The 19,259-nt window shown below is 38.7% G+C and overlaps 1 protein-coding gene across 8 annotated transcripts in view; it reads left to right on the plus strand.

Annotated features, from left to right (window-relative positions):
- The first annotated feature begins 626 nt into the window (after positions 1-626).
- The window catches only part of LOC107557372 (microtubule-associated protein tau-like), a 34,701-nt gene continuing 16,068 nt past the window's right edge, over positions 627-19,259 (plus strand). For 5 of the 8 annotated variants that reach the window (XR_001605383.1, XM_016240768.1, XM_016240770.1 and 2 more), the window contains exons 1-3: positions 627-714; positions 10,652-10,858; positions 15,626-15,775. Coding sequence is in view for 7 of the 8 variants with exons in the window: in XM_016240768.1 (XP_016096254.1) it covers positions 10,672-10,858; positions 15,626-15,775 (337 nt within the window). In the remaining variant the exon portion in view is untranslated. The remainder of the gene's footprint in view (positions 715-10,651; positions 10,859-15,625; positions 15,776-19,259) is intronic. The other 3 variants (XM_016240772.1, XM_016240773.1, XM_016240774.1) reach the window with 1 other exon arrangement.

A 19,259-nucleotide genomic window follows, 5' to 3' on the forward strand; every position in this document is an offset into this window, starting at 1 on the left:
CAGTAAACAATACGCTTTCGATTTTCCCTCGAATAGACGCGTTATTATATTTGATTGAGCGCGGTGACTTATGAAAGGTTATTAAGAAACCAGTTTATTCTCCCAGGCCAGGGGTGCCCAAACTCGGTCCTGGAAGGGCCGGTGTCCTGCAGAGTTTAGCTCCAACTTGCCTCAACACACCTGCCTTTAAGTTTCTACACTCTTAAAAATAAAGGTGCTTCACGATGCCATAGAAGAACCTTTTTGTCTAAATGGTTCCATAAAGGACCTTTAACATCTGAAGAACCTTTCTGTTTCACAAAAGGTTCTTTGTGGCGAAAGAAGGTTCTTCAGATTATAAAAAGATAAGAAAGAGATGGTTCTTTAGAGAACCTATGACTGAATGGTTCTTTGTGGAACCAAAAATGGTTCTTCTATGGCATCGCTTGAAGAACCTTTTGAAGCACCTTTATTTTTAAGAATGTAGTATGCCTATAAGAGCTTGATTAGCTGGTTCAGGTGTGTTTAATTGGGGTTGGAGCTAAACTCTGCAGGACACCAGCCCTCCAGGACCGAGTTTGGGCAGCCCTGGCCCAGGCAGAGGAATCTCTGTCGTGTCTCTCTAGCGCCTCCTCTCTTGATCAGGCCGCGATAGAAACGGCAGGTCTCTTCGTGCGCTCCGCTCAGTGAGCGACTGCAGCTGGAGGAGAGACAATAACAGCGACGCGTGCACAGGTACGTAAAGCCTGTCAAAGCTGCCTTTAAATGCGATTTATTCATGTGTCCGCTGGTTTTTGTGCACTATATTCGAAGGTGATTTGTATCAAACATGAAACATGCGTGCCCTAGTTGTAAATTTTAATAGGCGCTGCATTTCATGTTGTTAAATCGGGCCTGCGCTGCTTACGTATTAATAAACTAATGCCCTGTATATAGAATATGCTCGAATACGGACTCGCTTATTGGGAGACAAAAAAAGCTAGGTCTCATATGAAAAATACGTTTCAAGATTATTCAAAATTAACCAGGCATACATGTAACGGTATTTATGGGAGTTTTCGCCAAATACCCACATTTTAACGTGCATACTTTATTCCTGTATGTTTCCTTTATTTCTTATCAGTTGAACGCAAACTGCGAGAGCTGTTGCGTTCAATGTGTCATTTTAATACCAGCTAAAAAAAAAAATCCTGCTGCACTGACTGCGATGCCCTATGGAATTCGATTAATGCGATTAATTCCATATAAAAATGAATAATGTATCTCAAAAATCTGAATATGTCTGTGAGTTCAAGCTCATTGTAAATCGATTTTGCTTGAAGGATGCTTTGTTGGAACGCGCCTCCTCCCTCCACCTCTGCAGAACAGAGATGCGGCCATGATTCCGGCTCTTCATGTCGTCTGTGTTCACGGGTGCTCACTGTGTCTCTGTGTCTGACATCACGCTTGTGGCGGAATCCTGTAGAAATTATCGACGGCTCATTTTTATTACAAGTCGTGGTTGCGCTTCATCGCTGACCGAATGCTGATTCGGTGTTCTAATAATGGCATGCAACGCCTTTCTTCAGCGACAGTGTAGTTGTCTAATCATGGGGATGCGTAATTGTATTTAGTAACCTGCATTATTCTTCATATGTTCACCGCGCTTCGCATATGCGGTCGTTTTGGCAGCGGAACGTTCAGTATATTATCACTGTGTTACATTGCATCCCAGTGGACTGTGATCCGATTTAAAATGGGGCTTGAGTTGAGGATTTTTTGAATTGCCTGCAAACGCTTCTCTGGTTGAGCTACTGGGTTGCCTCGCCTTTTTTCTCGTTAATTACAGTTGACGTTTTCTATCGATTAGGCTACGTGAATTTGTGCTATGAGACTGTATTGATGTGACTGATTCTGGATTACAGACTAGATCCAAGTAACCACACTTTTAAAAAATTACAGTGAATTTAACGGTAAAAGACTGTAAAAATGCTACTGTAAAAACCTGTTAAATTGGTAACGGTAAATTCCCCTACTAAATACGGTGAAAAACTGTATTGGACATTACATGTATTGGACATTAATTTTACTGTAGTATACCATTTTTGTAAGTGAAAAAGACCATATAATTTACAGTGAATAACCGTAAATTGACATTCCCAGAATTCCCTGCATTACATTTCAAATTTGATGCTTTTTTTGTTGAAATATTTTTGTTGTTTCTTCTTATCCGTTTTGTATATTAGGGTTGTGTGTTACACCTAATGTTGTTAAATGAATGTTTATTGCATTATTTCAGTTTCATGTGTGTTACCGTGATGGTGTTTAGTGTTTGTGTGAATGACGCTGTGCACCTTCTATATACGTTATTACTTAAAAACTGCTTGTGATGGGCTTTGGTTCATCGTGTGACTTTCTCATCACCTCCTGCATTTGGTGGTTATCAGTGTATTACAAAGCTACAAAACAGATTTCAGTACTTCAATAGGTTGGTATAGTAACATTATATCAGTTAATGAAATTACGGTATTTAACTGTAAATTTAAGTTAAAACCGTAAAACCTAAAACGTTGCTACTGTATTTTTTACGGTAAAATTCTGGCAACCACAGCTGCCGGTTTTTTACCGTAAATTTTACATAATTTTTTTTACAGTGCAGACATGCCCTCTGAAAATATCCTGTAAAGAGCCCTGTAGGGTGTCTCCAGAGGCATATGCACATATTCTATTCTAGTATATTCTATTCTATTCTTAATTTTGTTATTTTAATAAACCAAGGAAATTTCCAACTGACACTCTAAAATTGTCAAATCTAATTCATAAAGTGTTAAGTTAATTCAACCAACCAATTGGGGGTATTTCCAAACCATTGTTAATAATGGCAGAAGCCATTACTACAGAATATGTAGAATCATAAACACTGCAAACCAGTGAATCAAAAAAATTAAATTTACTTGTATAATTAGATGTGTTTTTTTTAATAATTAAAAATAAATAAATAATATATATAGGTTATTTCTGTCCTTATCACATTGCAATAGACATGTTTGCACAAATAGCACAGACAGCAATCATTGCAAACAACAACAACAACAAAAGATAAACTGTTTAGCTGGAGCATTATAAATATTAGCAATGTGAGCTTATTATTTTCAGTGGTCACTAAGCTGCACGAAAACATCTGAGCAATTTTTTGTGGTTTAGTGATATGGGCAGGCATACAAAGACCATAAAATCTCTGACATAATGCCATATGAAGTCTCTCATGTGTTTAATTGGCATGGTACTGACAGAGGGGTTTAGTTTACTGCAACACCAGTCTCCTCAGACTAACTCGCATGAGAGGGTGTGATTGGGATTTCTGCCACAGACATAGTGGTTTGTGTAGTTTGAGGTGAATTTGCAGCTGTAGAGACTTAGGCCATTAGCTCTCTGACAGAAGCGTGATGAGCAGAATTCCAGAATTCCATGTCTACATGCATCCACATGGTCCTTTGCCCTGAGAACTTAAGCATGACTGTTCTGGCACGAAAACATCTGAGCAATTTTTTTTGTGGTTTAGTGATATGGGCAGGCATACAAAGACCATAAAATCTCTGACATAATGCCATATGAAGTCTCTCATGTGTTTAATTGGCATGGTACTGACAGAGGGGTTTAGTTTACTGCAACACCAGTCTCCTCAGACTAACTCACATGAGAGGGTGTGATTGGGATTTCTGCCACAGACATAGTGGTTTGTGTAGTTTGAGGTGAATTTGCAGCTGTAGAGACTTAGGCCATTAGCTCTCTGACAGAAGCGTGATGAGCAGAATTCCAGAATTCCATGTCTACATGCATCCACATGGTCCTTTGCCCTGAGAACTTAAGCATGACTGTTCTGGAATGCTGTTAGCCATGATCTGAAGCATATGTAATGTGGGATACAAAAGTTTGAGACTACCAAAATAGAAGATAGAAACATTTTTATTAGTAATTTAATGATCACAAATAATTACAAATTATATAGTCATAAGTATATAGATGAATTGAAAAATGAATAGTGATTTCAGAATTCAGTATTTGGTTTGTCCTCTTTTTACTTTAATGAAAGCAGCACTGAAGCTGCATGAATTCCACAAGTTGGTGTAAAACCTGATGATCCATCTTATACTGTGTCACAAGATCATTTTGTAAGCTGAATATTTCTTGTTTTACATAATTATTTGTATAGTGCTGTTCACAATACACATTATTATTTTAAAGCAGCATGATATTAATGTTTATAATATCATAATTTATTCATGCCTTATAGTCACATTTTGCAAATTAGAGCTGGCCTATAATATAATTTACACATTGCATTGATACAAGCAATTGAGATTTGCTATCTCTTAGTATATAATATCTATCACTTTATATATACTATATATCCAACTTTATTTATAAAAATAATAAAAAAAATAATCCTCTGTTATATAAAAGTTCCAGACTTTTATACCACTGTTTATAAATATGTATATGGATGTATGGAGATATATATTTATATGGCTATTACATATTTCCGCATAATAAAGTATTACATGATGAGGATTGGCTGCAATAATAAAAGATTTTTAACATACAGTACATCATTTTCTAAAATGAATATTTGTTTTTCCACCACAGCACAGTGGAATCATTCTACACCCAGTTCATAAGGGAGTTACTCATCATAAGAATCATTTCACATAGTGGGATAATAGAAGTTGCTTATGTCATCACAGCACTCAGAATACATTTTGTGGCATCAGGTTTACAGTCTGTATTCTTGACATCTAATCCAGCATCATGGTCTACATAGACTGCAATTATGATCTGGTGCATTTCATATTTAAGTCGTTGTGAAGCAGCCTGTTATGGGACTGTTTAAATTGGAACATAACTGGCCCTGCCCGAAAGGAGGTGGGGATCGAGAGGAGAGCGAAAACATTAGAGAGGAGTAACTTCATAGTGATGCGGAGCAAATTTAGGTCAGGGATACGAGGGTAGTCAACCGTGATGAGAGCATCACAGACATTCAGCTGTTCTAAAGCACAAGCCCAGTGTGTGCCAATGGAGAGCGGCATTTTTCAGTTTGGTGCCAGATAAACAAGCAAATAACACCTAAGAAGATATATTCAGACTTTTCCTGGTACCATCCATGGATTTATCTTCTAATTCCAACCAAGCCGTTTTTGACATAGTCTGATTACATTATGCCTGGTTACATAACAGATAATACCTGTTGGTATGCACACACATAATTTTTTTAAATTAGAAGTTATGTAGGTTGTCTGCCTACTGGGCCTCAGTGCAGGCCCGTAACCACCATTGACAATAATTAGAAATGACCAACTTATCCTCCGCAATATATGATATAATATGCGATGCTGCTCTGTTTATTGTTGGGAAGGGATGACAAAATATTTTAGGATTTTTAGACAAAACAGCGCTCGTCAATGTCAAAATAATCAAGATGACCAGTCAAATCAAAGAAGGCTGTTCACGTCCTGAACATGAATTCAATGTTCTAGTTTGCTTCAGTTTTTAAAAATGTGAGGTAAGATGTAATTAGCCCAACATTTAATATTTGACTACTGTTTTATGACAGAAGTGTGAAATGACTGAGAGTAATATCCAGTGATGTTTGTCATCCAATGGTGTCACCGTTTTGAATAGAATATATAGGCATGTATTTTATAACTGTATGTGATGAGACAAGAAATATTTTTGAACATATTAGGCATGCAAATAAGAGTGCGTTTGTGCGTATTTTTAAATAAAAATATTATTTGCTGATAGTTCAAATTGATTAATTTACAAAAACAAAATCCTGTTTTATTAACGGTTTAAATACTTTTTATTCTCTTATTTCTTTATTCCCTTAAATCCATTTAAATTATTTAATTATTTAGATCCTTTATATGCAAGAACCCAAAATGGTTACAGCCTTGCCTCAGTGTATCATTGTATGTATATCTTTGCAATATACAAGACTGAAAGATTGAATCACTATTTTCGATGTTGACTAGATTGATTGGTGTTAGAAGCACAGTTTAAAGGTGGGGTAAGCGATTTTTCAAAAACACTTTAGAAAACCGATTCGGGCCGAATAGCAAAACAAAATTGTTGCCAATCAGCAGTAAGGGGCGTAACTACTCATGATGTGGAGGAGAGAGAGTTCAGTGCACGGGACGGACATTAGCCGAGCCGAGCGACAGAAAGATAGAGATGGCAGATAAAAAACAAAAGAGGAAAATGTCCGCGGAACAAAAGAAGTCTTAAGGCAAAAAGTAGGACCCGTGTAAATATCGGATCAGCTTTCCAGCACTGGAGAGAACTCAAGGAGCGGAGGCCTGCGATCGGATGCTGAGGTTGCTTTGTTTCTTCTCGATAGGTGAATAACACCGTGGCTGCGCCGCAACAGCTAAAGTCTGTCTAGTACACTGGACGCGACAAAGCGACCGTTGAAAATCATTTGAAATTTGTGTCAATACGTCATGAATGGAACGCAGCAGCAGTTTTGCTTTGTTTCACAGAACTAATCATTGCCTGGGTTGCATACATATGTGTGGGGTGGAGCTATCAAAATAGGGGCGAGACCCTTTTGGGATAGGGGCGTGTTTGTTTTGGTGATTTCAAATGTCAACATTGGCTACCAGAAATCACTTACCCCACCTTTAAATGTCCTGCAAAATGACAAGTACCACACACGCTGACAAGAACAGCTTAAAAATTCCAGAAGTTTGTTGACATCCTGTCAGTGTAACAGTGGGAGCTTTGTTTCGTGAGACGTCTTGACGCTCCATGAGAAGAATCAAATGCTCCCACGTCTATCAGTTTCACAGCATTTAATGAAAGGGGAAGTGTGTTTACAAGGAAGCATTCATCTGCATCTATTAGTAGAAGCTGAAGTTCAAACCAGACTATTGAGATGACTCAGAGTGCAGTGTATATTTTTCATGTATAGTAGAAAGAAGCAAATATTTTTGATTTTATGTGAGACCAGGTCTATATATTCAGAATGACTTACTAACATACTACTATGTACTCTATACTCTGCACAGCATGCAAAATTTCTGAATGCATGTAATGCAGGCCTGCCACCATGAGCAGCATATAACAGAGCACATTGCATGGTAAACTGTATCCCACAATGCAATGCACCTGACACTATTATCAGCCAACATAATATTTCATCAGACTAATAAATGTTGAGTTAAAAATTAAGACACTTTACACAAAACTGAATTAAATAAAATGTAATAGATAACAAAATAACACCTTTTATTTCTATAATGATAACTGGTCACCATTCACATGCAATTTGATCATGTCATGTGACATCAATTCAGCCTAATACTCTTTGAAATGTTTAATGTGGATTAACGAATTTTGTTTCATTTACTATTTAAAAAAAATAGTACACAGTATACAGTGTAAACTGCAATATTCAGAAATAATAAGTTAGTATTCCATTACCCATTGCTTCTTTTTAAAATGAAGAAACCTTAACTATTGCCACATGTTGTCCGTTAGAAACTCAAAGGCAATAAAGAAGGAAAGACAACCGCGATCTGATCTTGTGTCCAGGCAACTATCCATGTTAACCCTCACCTCGCCTTAAAAAAAGAGATTAGTTTGAATTCTTGTGTTCAGTTAACGACACATATGATGGCTTTATGTGTGTACTGTGGTGAATATGTCTTTGCATAGTATCCCAGGTGCTGTGCAAACATCTATGTTGATCTTGTGCTTTCTCTAGCTGCACACACCCTCGCAATAGCTCTGTTTATGTGGCTTTGCGGAAGGGCCATGAGCCACGCCAAGTTCATCATTCTTGTTCCTTGAACACACACACAGACATCCACATACTTTAGAGCACCAACTGTGCAAGTTTTTATGCTTTAACACTCAAAATGCGGCACCACCGCCACACAAAATACAACAGATGTTACTGCCTGGTTAGATGGTGCTCTTCAAATGCCCTTGGAGGCATGTGGTGTTATGGTCCATACTAGGTGGAGTCAGGACATGTTTAAAGGGTCTTTTAACTCAAAACTCATTGGATATACAGTGGGGTCTAAAAGTAATGTTGAACATCAGGGATTCAAAATGTACATTTGGAAAGTTATGGCATAAATAATAAAGAGATTCTGCACTATTTAGGTCACTAATCAAATGAGCAAATGTGTACAAAGGAGTTCACATGATCGATGTGACTGATGGTCAGATGTTCTTGCTTCCATTGTAGAACAAGTTGTTCTTTGGACCATTCTCAAATTATATGGGATAACATGATCACAAATCATGATTTGCTGCTGTAAATAAAGCAAAGGGGTGACATACCAAATGCTAAGATGTTCTGAAATGTAAATCATGTCAATTCAACTTTTCACTACAGTTGTGATGATCATAATGTAAATTGTAAAAAAAATAAAAAAGGAAAAAATTCCATTCTAGAATAAATTAGAAAAAGGCAGAAGTCTTTTGCATCCCACTATAATAGTCTTTTTTGTTTTACCCTATAATTTATTTGCTCTATTTGAAGATATACTGTATATTAGGTAAACAGTAACACATGTTGAACAGTCATTACATTCCCTGTGTACAAAAAAACTTTGAGGAAAGGTAAGAGAGCAAAGATCCTGAATCCTTGTGCAAACACTGTGTTCCAGACAGCTTGTGTGCCAGATGAGATGCACATAAAGCAGGTGAAATTTTTCCCACTGTTCAATGCAATGACACTTTTAAACCTCAGATGATGAAACTAAATAATGCATGAAACTTTTTCTGTGACTGTACATAGATAGTTCACCCAAAAATGAAAGTTCTGCCATCATTTACTCAACCTTATCATGTTGTTCAAAATCTCAGGTTATATTATATTATAGTTTAATAAGGGTTAGTAATGTGAAAAGCTCTTTAGTTGGCTTTACCTTGATTCATCACCCAAACAATTCTGAATGGGTGTAAATCTTAGAGAGAGAGAAAAAAGCTATAAAAAGCTGTTTATAGTTGTCTTGATGTCTGGAGGGCTGGGCTGTGAAATACAAAAATTGTAAATGTTTTATTTAATGTTAATTTCATGTAACTATATATATATATATGGATGGATGGATGGGTAGGTAGATACACACACAATAAATAAAAAGCTTTTGTAACAATATCGTTTGAGTTTGGGATCAGTACATTGTTTTTCCTTTTTCTTCTTTTTTTTTTTTTTGGAAGAAATTAATACATTTATTCAGCAAGGATATGTTAAATTAAAATTGTTTTAACAAAAACAAGTGATAGTAAAGACTTACATTGTTACAAAAGATTTCTGTTTTAAATAAATGCTGTGCTTTTTAACTTTTTATCCATCAAAGAATCTTGAAAAAATATCACAGGTTCCAAAAAATAAAAAATTAAGCAGCACAACTGTTTCCAACATTAATAATAAATCAGCATATTAGAATGATTTCTGAAGGATCATGTGACACAGAAGACTGCAGTAATAGCTGATGAAAATTCAGCTTTGCATCACAGGAATAAATTATATTTTAAAGTATATTAAAATAGAAAACCGTCATTTTAAATCTTTAAATAAATGCAGACTTGATAAGCATAAGGGACTTCTTTTAAAAAACATGAAAAACTTTACTGATGTGTGTGTTGAAAATCATTACACTCCCATTGCACTAGAAAGAAAATGAAAAAGCACACCGTTTCTGAGTGCTACAAGCACACACGTCAGAATGAGCTGTCGGGATGTCTGCAGGGCTGGGTGCTGTCTGTGTAACAAGTGTGTGTTTGTATATGTAGGTTGAATAGTGCATCAGGATGGCTGTGAAATATCCAACATGTATAATCTGCTTTGGGCTGGGTAGCTGACTAAATATCCTAATAACTAAGTACCTCTAATAGGATGGATTTTCAACATTAGCGATTATTATAGTATTACTAACTATGTAGTCATTAGCAAATATTTGGACACTTCGTAGCTCTGGAGCGGGAGTGTCCCATGTAAAAACAACAATAGCAGTCAGTGGAAAAAAAGGGGTGTTTTCTGTGATTTGACAATTAGAAAAAGAACATACCAAAGCAGTTTTGCAAGTGCACTGTTACGCTGTGCGATACAATGGTTTAAATAAAGTGGCTACAGAAAGGCTTGCAGGAGGTGCATAGAAACACATTGGCTTGACTGCGCTATTTTAGGCCACATAGCAGTAACCTTAAGCTAGACCGGCATGTTTGGCAGTATAAATATCCAGGTTCACACCGGCACTCTGGCTCTGTTTACGTTGAGCTTGTGACAGCCCTGTGTGAAGCCTTTGGAAGAGACAGGTCCTGACAATTGGATATTGATTCAACCCACGCTGTCTTTTGAAAAGTTGGTGGACACCTCTACTGTTGACTCACTCACTCAAGTCATATGGTTGGCCTGACAGTTGTTTCTGAGGTTTTCAACCAGAATTTGTTTCACTGGAAATAACTCTTTTTTCTTCTGTCAGCACTGATTGAAAAGCCATTTTTGCCACAAGGAATCAGAGCAAAACAATTAGTGCCAGGCAAAAGCATTTTGAACTGCTTTTCTCTTGTGCATCCACTAATCCACTATTCCTTTTATTTTCCCTTCTTTCTTTCTTTTTATACCCTTCTTACTTTTCTCTCTCTTATCTTTACCCTCCATCCTCGCTTCCCCCTCCAGTATCCTCATTTGGACTTGCTATGGACCAGCAGCACGATTTATTGAGCTCCTCGCCCAATAGCCACACGGCTCACTACAACTCTAGCGATACCATGGCAACCTCCCTTTCTGGAATGACCATCAACGATCATCACCATGGCAACCAGTTCCATAAGGAGAATGGAATTGCGGTGGGGCTTGTGAGACCAGGGGACTGTCCAATGAAAGGTGAGCTTGCTTCTGTGGGAAAACAGGTTGGTTGTGTCACAGCCGGTCAAAATAACTACATAATGATTAACCTAACTGATTATTCAGAACTATTAAACAAGCTCTGCAGTGTGAACAGGGTGTGTGTGTATCATGACAGCATTCACATGTAGTTGAGGGATAAGTTTAATTGTCCTTGAAAGACATACTTGTATGGAATATGATCTACACATTCAGCGGAAGTCCTACCACAACTTAAATTTTAAATTTCAACCATGCATTTATTAATTTAATTAAACCTTTTAAATAAATAAAAGTTGTAGTAACTTAATGAAATTGCAACGCCTTGATAGCTTTGAGAACTGGGCAGTAGATTTCTAGTTTTCATCATGCTTTGCATACAATTCGATGTGGAGAATAAATGTTTATTCTAAAATGTTATTTTATGTGTTTTTTAGTGAATGGAATGTGTCTGACGTGTTTGAATTTTTTTAATTTAAAAGTTTATGTTGACATTTTTGTGGTTACCGTTGTGCTGAAAATTAGTGCTTTCATTTAAATTGTGAAAGGCTACATATGAGCAACAATATTTAGCATGTCAATTTAATGAACAAATAAGATAAGTTAGCTTGTGATGTGTTAGCTGTTAATTGAAATTGAAATTGATAAGTGTAACAAGGAGTCAGAGGCGTTTGGATCCATTTGCAGCTTTTATTTTAATCAAAGGCAGAGTTAAACAGGCAGTAATCAATCAACAGCGTCATGAGCAGCAGGAATAATCCAGGAGAGTAAACCGAAACAAAGCGAGGGTCAGGGCAGGCGGCAGAGAATCACACGAGTAATAACAGTCCAAGGTAACACACAAGATATGTCAAGACAGGGGATAAACACTCAGAAATGTAGCCGGGGAAATACAAGACTTCGCGAATACTGAGAGTCTGGGAGCTGCTTAAATGGGGAAGCTAAGGAGAAACACCTGTGCCAGTAATCAGTCCCAGGTACGGGGTGTTATGGGAAATGTAGTCCATGAACGCTAGTACTCGGGAGAGGGTGCCCTCCGGAGGCCGTCAGAGAGAGCCACAGAGGCCTGATTTGTGACAATAAGATTAGTTGGTTCAAGGGCCTCCATTCAATTATACATACATTTGTTAGAACAACTTACAATTTACAACTTACAATAATTGCATCAGTTGTCATAACTCAAAAAGATTGAAAAATAATACAATAGTTTGCACCAATGTTGTTGAGCAAAAATATTTGTTTTTAGAGTGTAAAAAAGATCCACAGCCAATAAGGATGAAATATAATTACAATTATTCATAAATGATATCTATTTACATGTAGTGCACACTATTAAATATTACAAGGACAATGTTATGACAATGCAAAATCAGATATATCTTGGCTGCCAGGGGATGATATTATCAGACAATGTAGCCTAGTTCTGCATTATACACCAAAGAAAGATTTGCACGTATGCCTACTAAATAATGAGATTATATTAATGACTTCATTAGCAGACGAATTCACTGTGATACTGCATACACGCAGATGTGTAATCCCTCCGAGCATCAATTAGCATGACCGCAAATGTGTGTTTCCTCTCGTCATGAGCAAATAAACGTATCAAATAATCAAAGACATTGCAGGGCGTATGATCTTTATACATATTTTAGTGATGAATGTGGCCGCAGTGGCAGCAACGCTTTGATACAGCCTTGTGTTTTAATTCCTTTACATAAACCACAAGGCTGTGCTTGACTGGGCCCTCAATCCAAGCTTTGCAGCTGCGTCGTGCTGTAATCCAGGCATGTGGGTCACCCTCCACTCAGGACGTTCTCTGGTACTAATTCAACACCATCACACACCCTGCTTTCTTCTTCAAGTGTATGAGGTTTTGTGTTTTCTGCTTGCAGACATTAGGCTTTTGAAAAGCACACAGTAATGAAATTGGTTCTCAGTTGAGTTACAGAAAATATAAGGCGACAGTGTACAAAGGAAGGCATGAGAAAGGCACAATCAATGGACGTTGAGTGAGTTTGAAACCCTTTCATTCACTGTTCGACCAAAAGTATAAACATTTGTCTTATTCAGTAGCTGAAGCAAAGCTACTGATTAAACTTTGCTCATTTGACATTCTTTACTGTGATGGCTTCAGTCATTCTAGCACAGATTCTAGTTTCTCAAAGCAATAGCTCACCAAAAAATAAAAAATAGCTGAAAATGTACTCATCCTCAGGTCTTCCAAGATGTAGATAAGTTTGTTTTTTCATCTGAACAGATTTGGAGAAATTTAGCATTACATCACTTGCTCACCAATTCATCCTCTGCAGTGAATGGGTGCTGTCAGAATGAGAGTCCAAACAGCTGATAAAAATATCACAATAATCCACAAGTAATCCACACAACTCCAACAACAGGGGATGGACGTGTTTTTCACTGGAGGTGTTATGGATTATGGGAATTTTATCAGAAGCGAAAGTAAAAACATCTTGATGGATTTGTTTCTTACAAACATGCAGATTTTGACTTCACAAGATGTCAGTTGATGGAATGGAGTCATGTGGATTACTTGTAGTAGTTTCTATCAGCTATTTTGACTTTTATTCTCGGTATTAAACTGAGACTATTCCTTTAAAGTAATGATGTTGCATGATAGTCCTGGGAAAATCCTGCTTTTTTTGGAGAACACAGAGTTTTCTAAATGTAGTTGTTTGTTTAAAACCACAGCCAATCGTTGAACTCCAAGGATGTATATGGAAAGGAACAAACACAGTGGTGGTATTGACTGACAGTCTTTTGTAAAGGTGCCAGCTTGCCACAGAGTCTTCCGTTGTGTTGTATGTATTCACATGCCTTAAATGGGACCATAACACTCTCTTTTTTCTTCTGTGACCTTTTATGGGAAATGTAGTCCATGAACGCTAGTACTCGGGAGAGGGTGCCCTCCGGAGGCCGTCAGAGAGAGCCACAGAGGCCTGATTTGTGACAATAAGATTAGTTGGTTCAAGGGCCTCCATTCAATTATACATACATTTGTTAGAACAACTTACAATTTACAACTTACAATAATTGCATCAGTTGTCATAACTCAAAAAGATTGAAAAATAATACAATAGTTTGCACCAATGTTGTTGAGCAAAAATATTTGTTTTTAGAGTGTAAAAAAGATCCACAGCCAATAAGGATGAAATATAATTACAATTATTCATAAATGATATCTATTTACATGTAGTGCACACTATTAAATATTACAATATTACAAATCAGATATATCTTGGCTGCCAGGGGATGATATTATCAGACAATGTAGCCTAGTTCTGCATTATACACCAAAGAAAGATTTGCACGTATGCCTACTAAATAATGAGATTATATTAATGACTTCATTAGCAGACGAATTCACTGTGATACTGCATACACGCAGATGTGTAATCCCTCCGAGCATCAATTAGCATGACCGCAAATGTGTGTTTCCTCTCGTCATGAGCAAATAAACGTATCAAATAATCAAAGACATTGCAGGGCGTATGATCTTTATACATATTTTAGTGATGAATGTGGCCGCAGTGGCAGCAACGCTTTGATACAGCCTTGTGTTTTAATTCCTTTACATAAACCACAAGGCTGTGCTTGACTGGGCCCTCAATCCAAGCTTTGCAGCTGCGTCGTGCTGTAATCCAGGCATGTGGGTCACCCTCCACTCAGGACGTTCTCTGGTACTAATTCAACACCATCACACACCCTGCTTTCTTCTTCAAGTGTATGAGGTTTTGTGTTTTCTGCTTGCAGACATTAGGCTTTTGAAAAGCACACAGTAATGAAATTGGTTCTCAGTTGAGTTACAGAAAATATAAGGCGACAGTGTACAAAGGAAGGCATGAGAAAGGCACAATCAATGGACGTTGAGTGAGTTTGAAACCCTTTCATTCACTGTTCGACCAAAAGTATAAACATTTGTCTTATTCAGTAGCTGAAGCAAAGCTACTGATTAAACTTTGCTCATTTGACATTCTTTACTGTGATGGCTTCAGTCATTCTAGCACAGATTCTAGTTTCTCAAAGCAATAGCTCACCAAAAAATAAAAAATAGCTGAAAATGTACTCATCCTCAGGTCTTCCAAGATGTAGATAAGTTTGTTTTTTCATCTGAACAGATTTGGAGAAATTTAGCATTACATCACTTGCTCACCAATTCATCCTCTGCAGTGAATGGGTGCTGTCAGAATGAGAGTCCAAACAGCTGATAAAAATATCACAATAATCCACAAGTAATCCACACAACTCCAACAACAGGGGATGGACGTGTTTTTCACTGGAGGTGTTATGGATTATGGGAATTTTATCAGAAGCGAAAGTAAAAACATCTTGATGGATTTGTTTCTTACAAACATGCAGATTTTGACTTCACAAGATGTCAGTTGATGGAATGGAGTCATGTGGATTACTTGTAGTAGTTTCTATCAGCTATTTTGACTTTTATTCTCGGTATTAAACTGAGACTATTCCTTTAAAGTAATGATGTTGCATGATAGTCCTGGGAAAATCCTGCTTTTTTTGGAGAACACAGAGTTTTCTAAATGTAGTTGTTTGTTTAAAACCACAGCCAATCGTTGAACTCCAAGGATGTATATGGAAAGGAACAAACACAGTGGTGGTATTGACTGACAGTCTTTTGTAAAGGTGCCAGCTTGCCACAGAGTCTTCCGTTGTGTTGTATGTATTCACATGCCTTAAATGGGACCATAACACTCTCTTTTTTCTTCTGTGACCCCCTGCATTCTTTAGTGCGTGGCTTATATTTCCCTAGTTTACAGCCTTCACTAGTGCACACTTTCTCCCCTTTTGCTCTTCCTGTAATTCCACACACAAGGAGGAAACACTGCTCAGAGCATCTGCCACCAATAAATGGCAGATACTGCAATGGAACAGCAGAGAGTGAGTATGTTATAGATAGTAAAGCTAGTATGTTAGTGGCTCTAGAAACAGTATTAAACATTCGCTGCTTTCACACAAGCAAAAGCTTAACATAAGATATCATTCACACATCTGCACCAAAATACAGATAAATGTAAACGTAATGTAAATCATCAGAAATTGTTTTTAAATGCTGACCCATTTAGCCTGCCTGAATGAGGAGAAATACTTCAATTTCACTATTTGACAGTATTTCTTTACTTCCAAATTGCTGCGGCTAATCAACACATTACGACACAACACTCATGTACAAGATGCTGGAAAACCAGGGAAATGTGGTGCAGTGGTCAAAGATGTCCATCTAGTGCTTGTTTACATAGAAAAACAATTCAAAAGCAGCGCAGTGGAACAAAAAAATAAATAAATGTGTGAACCGTAAACAGTGCAGAGTAATGTCATAATTACTGAGAGAACGGTAATTTTACTAGGAAACTTTTCATTCAGGAATTTCTAGAACTAATTTCCCGGAATTTTTCAAAAGGTCCTGTTTATACATGTGTCAGGGAAACACACACTGGACAGACCGGTAAGTTTTCAAACAATCCAGAATCAAGCATATGGCAGCAGAGCAGGTGAAATTTGTGAGAGGAATGGTGAGTTGCCACACACACACACACACACACATTGAGAGATACTGAACACTTTCCTGTTGTCTTGTAGGAGGATCAGGTTTATGAATTTTTTCGGGTCTAGGATCTGCACAGGTTGTTTGGAAGAATCATCAGAGGAGTAAATGCAAGACAGTGCATCAGCCTTGCCATTCTTGGAACCAGGACGGTATGCAGTCTTGAAATCAAGTCTGGTGAGGAATAAGGCCCAACGAGCTTGACGAGGGTTAAGTCGTTTGGAATCACTGAGGTATTGGAGATTCTTATGGTGAGTCCACACTGTGAATTGATGGCAAGTTCCTCAAGCCAGTGCCTCCATTCTTCTAGGGCCAACTTAATGGCTAGCAGTTCTTGGTTACCAATGTCGTAGTTCCTTTCTGCTGGGTTGAATTTTTGGGAAAATAAAGCGCATGGATGGAGACTTGGAAGATTCCGTTGCTGCTGAAAAAGCACTGCTTCTACTCCAGTGGTTGAAGCATACACTTCCACGATAAAGGGTTTGTTTGGATCAGGATGTGTGAGGAGTGGTGTATTACAAAAGACTTGCTTCAGGATGTTGAATGCGGTCTCTGCTTCTTGGGGCCAGGATAGAGACTTGGGCTTACCATGGAGTAGGGACGTGAGAGGGTGGGTAATGGAACTGTAGTTTTTGGATGAAGCGACAATAGAAATTGGCGAATCTAAGGAATCTTTGGAGCTCTTTGACAGTCTTGGGAGTGGGGCAGTTATGAATAGCTTCCACCTTCCTCTCGTCCATTGAGATACCATTTTGGTTGACAATGTACCCTAGGAACTGGAACTCTGATTGTTGGAACTGGCACTTTTCAGCCTTGAGGAACAGGTTGAATTCCCGGAGTCTCTGAAGAACCTTTGCAACGTGCTGGCGATGTTCAGCCAGGCATCTCGTGCATAAAATTCTGAAACAAGGAGGGGCCGTTTACCAGCACATACAGCATAATGCAATATTCAGAGTGGCCAGTAGTGGTCAAGAAGGCCATCTTCCATTCATCCCCCTCGTGTATCCGGATGAGGTTGTACGCGCTGCGGAGGTCCAATTTGGTGAAGATCTTGGCTCCCCTTAGATGTTCCAATGCAGCTGGGATGAGAGGAAGGGGATACCTGAATTTGACGGTGATCTTGTTGAGGGCATGATAATCTATATAGGGCCGCAAGCCTCCATCCTTTTTTGCCACAAAGAAGAAGCAAGAAGTAGCAGTGGAAGTAGATGGTCTGATGTATCCTTGTTGTAAAGCCTCCTGAATGTATTCCATGGCTTCTAGTTCAGGTAGTGTTAAAAAGTATAGATTCTGCCGCTGGGTACTGGTTCACCTGGAAGGAGATCAACAGCACAGTCCCATGGCCGGTTTGGTGGTAACTGGGAAGCTCACTTGGGACAGAAGACATCTTTGAACTGGGAGTAACAGTCAGGGATGTCAACAGATTGTTGATTCATGGGTGTCTTGACGAAGGTGGAGTAGACGACTACTGATCTTGGTTCCTTCTTGAGTTGAATGGGTAATGTAGGAAAACATTGCTTGCTTCATTTCTTAATCTCACCAGTTTCCCAAGGGAGATCTCGATGATGTTGTATTAACCACGGTTACCCTAGGATGACACCAGAGGTAGAATTCTGAATTTCCTCTTGGTGGAGCATTCCAACATGTAAGTGAAGTGGACCCACTCTATACCGGATGTCTGCACAGTTCAGGGGTTTTCCAATGATGGATTGGGCTTTCTAATGTCTCTCACATGGTGTCTGAGAGGTGGAACCGGCGTCAGAGAGCACCAAAGATAAAGTTCCCAGCTGACCCAGAATTGACAAGTGCGGTGACTGGAAAGGAGATATTTGAGACAATAATGAACACTTTGGTAGTAAGACGCGATTAACTAACATAGGTAGCTTGGACAACACTCATCAATGGTCAATGAGGTCAGATGGGGCATTCGACAATAACATGCCCAGCAGCACCGCAGTAGAGGCATAATTTCTGGGTCAGCCGCCGCCTGTGTTCCATCAGGGATAACCGTGTAGATTTCACTTGCATGGGTTCTGGTTCCGGAGAGCTGGTGAGCTTTGGTTGACGAGAGGCGGAGGAGATTTTAGGCTGACCCTGGAAGATCTCTCCACAACCCTGCATACAATGGGCTACTCAAATAGAGAGTTGGATAAATTTCTTGAGGCATATGGAATCATTTAATGCATTGAGATGCAGCTGGAGTTAAGGCTACAATCCCTGTCGGTAAGTGGTGATAAGAGAACTCTCCTTCCAGCCGCTTGCTGCTGCTAGGGAAACTTCAGGGCATAATCATTAATGGATATTTTTCCTTGCTTCAATTGATCACCAGTAAAAGTAGCTCCAGCTGGCTTACCAAAAACTTAGCAGAAGTGCCACAAAGCCGTTTAATGTCTGTGTTAAAGGGTCATTTTGCCGCCATATTGTTTCTGCCCTCTGCAGTACTCTCCATGTTTATAGGGTGGAATGCGGCTCCTTGTAGAATGCGGCTACATCTCGAGGGCCAGCGAACATTGTAGCAGAAATCCATTGCACTCCTCCGCCGAACCAGAATAGGGCACCAGGTTGGCCATGGGACTGGCGACAATGGTAGGTGGTGAAGAAGTGCTTGGTGCAGTGACTGGTGTGGCAGTGGTTGGGTGAGAAAAGGACTAGAGAAGCAAATCCACCAATTCCTGAAATGGATAGGGTTACTAAGTGCTAAGTGCCCTAAGTGCTCATGCTGCCGGTTCCCGTGTTCGGTCTGGTTTTCTGTCAGGGAAACACACACTGTACAGACCGGTAAGTTTTCAGACAATCCAGAAACACTTTATTAAATGACTT

The sequence above is a fragment of the Sinocyclocheilus grahami genome, unplaced genomic scaffold (genome assembly GCF_001515645.1).
Source record: "Sinocyclocheilus grahami isolate Dianchi unplaced genomic scaffold, SAMN03320097.WGS_v1.1 scaffold599.1, whole genome shotgun sequence".
Classification (NCBI taxonomy): Eukaryota; Metazoa; Chordata; class Actinopteri; order Cypriniformes; family Cyprinidae; genus Sinocyclocheilus; species Sinocyclocheilus grahami.